Source organism: Octopus bimaculoides, chromosome 4, assembly GCF_001194135.2.
Source record: "Octopus bimaculoides isolate UCB-OBI-ISO-001 chromosome 4, ASM119413v2, whole genome shotgun sequence".
NCBI lineage: Eukaryota > Metazoa > Mollusca > Cephalopoda > Octopoda > Octopodidae > Octopus > Octopus bimaculoides.
This window is the reverse complement of record NC_068984.1, coordinates 10,090,527-10,098,883: the sequence shown is the minus strand read 5'-3', so window position 1 is coordinate 10,098,883 and position 8,357 is coordinate 10,090,527. Positions and strand designations below refer to the sequence as shown.

Sequence of the window (8,357 nt, the reverse complement as noted above, 5' to 3'; positions counted from 1 at the left end):
ACACACACACACACACACACACACACACACACACACACACGTGCGCACATGCATGCATAGGTACATGGAATAATATACACACACATGCAAGCACATGTACACAGAGAATCACATGCAAACACACTCATACATAAATGTTTACATGGAGAAAGAGAGAGAGGAAGAGGAGGAGGAGGAGAGAAAGAGAGAGAGAGAGACAAGTACAGAGAGAAAGAGAGAGTGAAGGCGAATAACAGTCATTCTGACAACTGATAACCAACAGAAATATATTCCAGTATGTTCCTGACTATTTTAATGCAACTTCAAATACAAGAAACAAACATCTTGCTGAGCCATGAGCTCTCACACACACACACACAAAGTGTCAAGAGAAAGAAAAGTGTGTGTGTGTGTGTGTGTGTACCCTTATCTTGGCATCATGTGATGATTGTAAATGAGTCGCACCATCATACAAGCATTTTTGTTTGTTTCCAGTCTGCTGTGAAAAACATGTCTGGCCATGGAAAAATATTTTGCTTGGAAACAGGTGAGAGTTGGTGACAGGAAGGGCATCCAGCTGTAGAAAAATTTGCCTCAACAAATTCCATCTGACTCATGCAAACATGGAAAAGTGGACAGTAAACAATGATAATCACACACACACACACGCACCACCACCACCACCACCATCACCACTTCTATCATAATTTTCAACATTGTCATCATTTTTGTCCCTTTTCTATGCTAGTATGGATTGGATAGGTTATTGCACTCAGAGTCAACATGTATTTACGAGTGTCCTCTCAGATAGACCAGAAGACCTCGTTACACTTGTGCTTCAGTTTTGACCCTTTTTTTTACAGCTGGATGCCCTTCATAACACCAACCACATTACTGAATATGCTGGTTTCTTTTTATGTGGCACCAGCAGTTGAGTGGTGTCATGTCCTTGACAAGACCAAAAGGACATCACAACACTCTGTCTCTGCTTGATCACCAACCTCTTTGTAGAGTTAGAAGGATGAGTGACAGAGGCATCAATGATAAGTGGTGAGTGGCATGTGGGATAAAAAGTGGAGTGATTGAAGTATTTAGTATTCTGAGATAGGTTTGTATTTCCAAAGTAATACAAGGTGACTGGCAGAGGAATAACTGAAGCCATGGATTCATGGGAGAGAAGGAACAAGAATAAGTTAACCATCAGAGTAACACATGATGATACAGCCTGATGACTGGTTGTATAGGAGCAGAGGATGATGGTAGAGTAAACTGAGCATAAGTGCTCCAATATGGCCATTTATATACATAGGCTACAAGACAGGGTTGAGTGATGGAAGTAGATGAGGATAAAGATCCTTTCTGAATTATTTAGACTCCTAGGGATGATTTCCTAGTTTCTATGGCATACGTGTTTCCCCACTGGAAGGGGACATTGTTCCATCGCAGGATTACTGACTTTTGTCACTTGACTGAACTGGAGCAATGTGAAATGAAGTGTTTTGTTCAAGAACACAACATGTTGCCTGGACCAGGAATCGAAACCACCATCTTAAGATCATGAATTGAACACTCTAACCACTAAACCATTGCACATTCATGTGTGATGTGAGTGTGAGAATGGAAAGCAGATGGGTCCTGTTCCAACGAATAATACGAAGGATTGTTGGTGAGAGGGTTAGCGTAAGTGTAGGGACATGCTTAGTTGCACTTGAAGCTATGTCTGGGGAACGGAAGAGATCCGTTGCTGTCTTCAGTCACTCTGGAAACATAGGACAGTGAGAACTGAGAAGAGGAGGGAATGATTGAGAGATGAGCAATAGACATGGGTTAAAGAATGTTATAATGTACGGGGACAAAACAAGCAGAAAAGGCATTGCTTTTCGCCCTCTCACTGCACATGTTCCCTATTTGCCATCATCCCCTATTTACTGTACAAATCCCACACTGAACCCTTTTCAAATTCATCTTCTTCTCAGCTGCTCTCACCCACCCTTATATAAAGTTGGGTAGCCATATATCCAGCAAGAGACCTGTGCTTGTCTCTCTGTCATTCTTTAGCTTTTTAACACCAGGCATAATGTCACTTCTTCCTCTTTTAGTTATAGGGTTTTGTCTGTTTGTTTTCCCCCTGTCTTTTTCCTGTCTTCCAAGTCACTTGGCAACCTTATTAGTGCCAGTGGCATGAAGAAAGCACCCAGTCCACACTGAAGTGGTTGGCATTAGGAAGGGCATCCAGCCATAGAAACCATACTAATGCTGACACCAAAGCTCAACACAGCCTTTTAGCTTACTGGATCCTGTCAAACCGTCCAACCCATACCAGCATGGAAAACAGACATTACATGATGATGATGATCATCATCATCATCATTTCCAACTTGGTATTTTTCTAATTAATATGCAATTTTATTTATAATTAGCCGTATTATGACTGAAGTGTTGAATATTTAATTGTCTCACTAAGGATGTTTTTGTTTTTTACAGGGATACGTCGGTTTTTAGAGATGAGGAGGGATGAATTTACTCGTTGCATCTCTATCAGTGAGATGATTGACCCCGAGAGCAAAGGTGACATTTTCAGCTATTAGCAAATTAATAATCACACACTCCTATATATAGATATCTGTGTAGCTATATATGCACACACACACATGAACATCTTTAGAATTATACATTTCATACATACATACCTATGTGTGTGTGTGTGTCTGTTTGTGTATGTATGTATATATATCATCATCATCATCATCGTTTAATGTCCACTTTCCATGCTAGCATGGGTTGGACAGTTTGACTGAGGACTGGTGAGCCAGAAGTCTGCACCAGGCTCCAATCTGATTTGGCAAAGTTTCTACAGCTGAATGCCTAACGCCAACCACTGTGAGAGTGTAGTGGGTGCTTTTACGTGCCACTAGCACGAGGGCCAGTCAGGCGGTTCTGGCAATGACCGTGCTCAAAAGGTTTTTTTTTTTTTACATGCTACCTGTACGGGAGCCAGTCCAGCAGCACTGGCAACAACCACACTCGAATGTTGTTTTTCACGTGCCAGTAAGGCGACGCTGGCAATGATCACACTCGAATGGTGCTTTTTACGTGTCACCGGCACAGGAGCCAATCCATGGCCCTGGCAACAATCATGCTCAGACGTGCTTTTAACGTCCCACTGGCACGAGTGCCAATTAGGTGGTACTGTCATAGGCCGCATCAGCCATTTTGATTTGATTTCACTTGCCTCAATAGATCTTTGCAAGCAAAGTTATATATATATACACACACACACACACACACTACCAAAGACACACACATTTACAGATATTCATGTATATCACAGTATGAGTGGAATATTTGATTCTTGGATTTTGGGAAAAAATTCTCTAATATCCAACACATTGCTATGTCTAAATTTATCATTGTTGATGTGAGCTATTTTTAACAGTTTATTCTTACAATGATGTGCAGCCTCTGCAAGAGAGCTATAGTAGCCCTGTGTTATGACAAAACACAGAGATGGAGTGCTGAACACATAGAAAAACAAAAATGCAAACCTTTTTCATAAAAATAAAGAACCTTACCTCACATCATGTAAATGTGTGTGTGTGTGTATTATATATATATATATATATATATATATATATATATGAATCACAGTATATAATAGAATATATGCCATTCAAGTTATTGTCCATCACTGCAGTCTGCAAACAGATGTGTTTTGCAAATGTAAACACATCTTTTTTTATGATTTCTTCATGGCTTGTTGTTTACATTTATGCAGTGTATTCACACCACAGTGGTAGCAAATGATTTATATAGAGTAGATTCTATCTTATGCTTCTGGTTCTTTTCAAATATATGTATATTTTATATGTATGTAAATGTACACATACTTCTTTAAAAACGTCTGTATATTGGATTTTTAACCAGTTTGGGTTCTGTGACTTAGTGCACAGCTTTGTTATGTATCATCATCATCATTTAATATCTGCTCCCCCCTCTCTCTGTCTCTCACTCTATCTCTCTATCTATCTATCTATCTATCTCGCTATCTATCTATCTATCTATCTATCTGTCTGTCTGTCTCTACTCTTTATAAATGTATTGTGTTTAGAAACAATATTTCAGAGCTACGTGAAATGGAATCATCCTAAAAGTGACCACCACGAGAGCAACATAAACATCTATCTTATTTCTTCATTGCCCACAAAGGGCTAAGTATAAAGGGGACAAACAAGGACAGGCAAAGGGATTAAATCGATTACATCGACCCCAGTGTGAAACTGGTACCTAATTTATCGACCTCGAAAGGATGAAAGGCAAAGTCGACCTTGGCGGAATTTGAACTCAGAATTTAACAGCAGATGAAATAGCGCCAAGCATTTTGCACGGCATGCTAACGAATCTGCCAGCTCGCCGCCCAAAAAGAAAATTCATTACAGAATCTGGGTATCGATCTCAGTACCTCTCGCATGCAAAGCCAGCACTCTTCCTTCTGAGCTAATTTCCTAGTCAGATTTAGATTTTACTGTCATTGTATCTTCTCAGTGTCATGTCCTTGTGTCACTTCTGGAACGAAATTCAATCAACTTGTCTGAAGCATATGCAGATTATGTATAAACTATACACTTGTATATATATATCCGTCAGTCTTGCACCTAGCTAAGAAGTCTATTGTGTCTTTTAACACAATACATCTATAAAAGGATTTTTTCCAGACAAAAATCACAGCTTCATGGTGTTTCTGCTACACACATTGTGTTACATATATATGTGTACATAAAATATAATTTATTGATGATCTTATCAACAAATGGTAATTATGACCCTGAGTTTCGTGTGTAGGGGATTTCCTATACTCATCAGATGGCCATGTTATGACTCAAGAGTTGAACTTTTGCAGCAGTGGTTTTTAGAAATGTTCAACTTAGATACATAACATGGCCATCAGATGAGTGTATGATATCACCTTTGCATGAAACTCAGAGTCATGGCTATTGTTCATTTGTATGATCACCATTAATCTATATTGAACTCCCTCGCTTTATCCATCTAGCTTATTGCTCTTTGTTTCAATTAAGAGCCACAAACAATCACGTCTATACATATCGTAATCTTGGTCTTAATCAAGAAAATACTGAATATATTATAGAGTAAATATTTTTTTTTTTTATTAACTAAATAATCCCTGAGAATAATACAACTGCTTTGGCGTGCAACTGTAGCTTTTCAATGGAAAGATTTTGCCTTCAAAGAGATACAGAAATGTATTGATAGCGTTGTATTGTTGCCAGATATTACCTTGTCAATCAAAAGGAAATAAACCTATTTGCCTACCCTCTCTACCTCCCCCCCCACACACACTATTATTATTATTATTATTATTATTACTACTATTATTATTACTATTATTATTATCATTTATGGTGTGCACGAATGTTTTACATTCAAAATCGATGTCCTTGATACTAAGTCACAACTAGTTTCCTTAGATACTGAGGACCTTTTTCACAACCCTTGTTCTTTTCTACTCTAGGCACAAGGCCCGACATTTTGTGTGAGTGGGGGGGGGGAGCAGTCAATTAGATCGACCCGAGTATGCAACTAGTACTTAATTTATTGACCCTGAAAGGATGAAAGGCAAAGTCAACCTCGGCAGAATTTGAACTCAGAACGTAAAGACAGACAAAATACCACTAAGCATTTTGCCCAGCGTGCTAACGTTTCTGCCAGCTTGTTTGCCTTTCTTACAATCCTTGTTGTTCACAATAGAGCAGATTTCTGAATTAATGCGACTCTCACAATTACATGAAGCTCAATAAGGAAACTGCTAAGTCTGTTAGTGATGATAACTTGGATACCTATAACCGCTGTAATAAGTGTGTGAATCTGAGAGAGGAATCCTCATCATCATCATCATCGTCATTTAACGTCCACTTTCCATGCTAGCATGGGTTGGACGATTTGACTGAGGACTGGTGGACCAGGAGGCGACACCAGGCTCCAATCTGATCTGGCAGAGTTTCTACAGCTGGATGCCCTTCCTAACGCCAACCACTCCGAGAGTGTAGTGGGTGCTTTTACATGCCACCAGCAATAGGGCCAGTCAGGCGGGTACTGGCAACGGCCACGCTCGAAATGGTGTATTTTACGTGCCACCTACACAAGGGCCAGTCCAGGGGCACTGGCAACGATCTCGCTCAAATGTCTTTTCACGTGCCACGTTGAATAAAATCATAATTAATTGATTCTCCTGTATTTTCTTTTACTCAATGCCTGGAATTTTCAGCCCCCTTTTGTACCTTTTACTCATTTGAGGAATCTTGCTCAGGAGACTCCCAAATTGGCATGCAGTATACACTGTGAAGTGGTTGGCATGTCATTAGGAAGGGCACCCAATTGTAGAAACCATGCCAAAGCAAATATTGGAGCTAGGCGTAGTCATCTGGTTTGTTGGTTTCTTTCAAACCATCCTGTGCAGACCAACATGGTGAATGGACATTAAACAATAATGATTACGACAATAGTGTGTGTATGTGTGTGTGCATGTGTGTATATTTTTACAGGTTTCATTCTGGACATCTGGATATACATTTGGCAATGGAGTTTTATGTCCGTGAAAACACATCCTTTCTCCATGCTATATTTTAATATAATTATTTTATTTGTGTCATTTGTTGTGTCATCATGAATCTATAATTTCTATTGAATGATATTCCCAGACATTATTAAATTACACAGAACACATATAACTGCTGCCATACATTTAAAAAATTGGTGAGCAAAAGTGTTTGATCAAAGCTGACCTGGTTCTGCAAAACGGCAGCAACAACAACTACCACAACAAATATTGGTCACAAACTGTGGTTCTTGGAGAAGGAGCACAAAGAATATCGAATTCTTGCTCAATATTGATTTTATGTCAGAATGGTTTATTTTTTTATTGAGTATATATTTTTTTTATTCATCATGATTTCTTTTAGCATTAATATTTGTAGTTCTTGTTTAATTCCAGCCATGACCATCCCACCTATAACTTTTTCAGACAATATATCTAGGGCTATATTATCTAAAGTGTCTACCAATTTTCAAGAGAATGTGTAGTTTGAGGGAAATATAGCTGCTATTTCTAGCAGTCTGACTGACCATCTAGAATCTTCCTTGTTCATTCATAATAATGATTTCAAATTTTGGTATAAGGTCAGTAATTTCAAAGGGAGGGTGGGGTGGGGCAGCCGATTACATTGATCCCAGTACCTGACTACTACTTATTTTATTGACCCCCAAAAGGATGAAAGGCAACGTCAGCTTCCTGTCGGCCTTGACACATTTCCTGTGTCCTTATGTTCATAGGAAATGTGTCAAGGCCGACAAGAAGCGGTGCAGCTTCCTAGGTCTAACCAACAGTAGTATTATTCCTTTCAGGGGACTGTCACATTAAGTTGACAGCATACAACTACTTCAAAAATTTTATAATTAACAAGACAAGAAGTAACATAATATATAATATATCAGGCACATGCCATGAATAATTACTCAGGGTTGGTAGTTGGTGACATTTATGTAGTAAAACAGGAAAAAAAGATAAGCGAAACACAGGCACGCGACGGAGTTGTAGGCAGATTTACTTTTGCCTTTATAGTGCATAAAGAAAATGTTGTTGTAAGAATGTACGCAGCATGTGTACTACAGCAGTACTATGCGTAGCTTTAATACTGAAATTGAAAGGCAGGGGTGAATTATGCCTACTTAATCTACAAAAAAATAAGATATTTGACATTTTATGCATAATAATTAGAGTAACTTTCATAATTTTATTGAATTAGGTGCATATTTTGCCAGAAAAGGAAAATGTTACTATCAACCATTAGGACCTCAAAGCCCTGCACTAGATGTTGCAGTCTGTCACACCTGGTGCTATAAAAATCCTACTAATCTCCTGGAATTAGTGCTTTTTGTTAATCACCGTTGAAAAAAGATGAAAAGCAAAGTTGGTGATTTCAGTCAATGGGCTGTGGTCATGCTGGGGCACCACCTTGAAGGGTTTCCACTGAGATTTAACCCATTAAATTAATGTAAGTCTGGTACTTATTCTTGTTTTATTGGAGTTTCTTTTTTTCTCTTTTTGCAAAACTGCAAAATTATGGGGATGTAAACAAACCAACATCATTTGTCAAATGGTGTTGACATAACGACAAGATAGCTGGAAAGACAAACACAAATAGAAAGACATACATGAAAAACTTTTCTCTCATTTGTCTAAACATATATGCCCATGTCTATTTAATATCTATCTCTCTATTATAGATATATGTGTATGTGTATGAATTATATACACACTCGTTCACACACACACACATATATATATATATATATATATATAT

General features: G+C 38.4%; 1 protein-coding gene across 2 annotated transcripts in view; it reads left to right on the top strand.

Annotated features, from left to right (window-relative positions):
* LOC106875048 (dual specificity protein phosphatase 3) overlaps window positions 1-8,357 on the top strand; it is a 92,747-nt gene that overhangs the window by 28,159 nt on the left and 56,231 nt on the right. For both annotated transcript variants that reach the window (XM_014923010.2, XM_014923009.2), the window contains exon 2: window positions 2,464-2,547. In XM_014923010.2, the coding sequence (XP_014778496.1) occupies window positions 2,464-2,547 (84 nt within the window). The remainder of the gene's footprint in view (window positions 1-2,463; window positions 2,548-8,357) is intronic.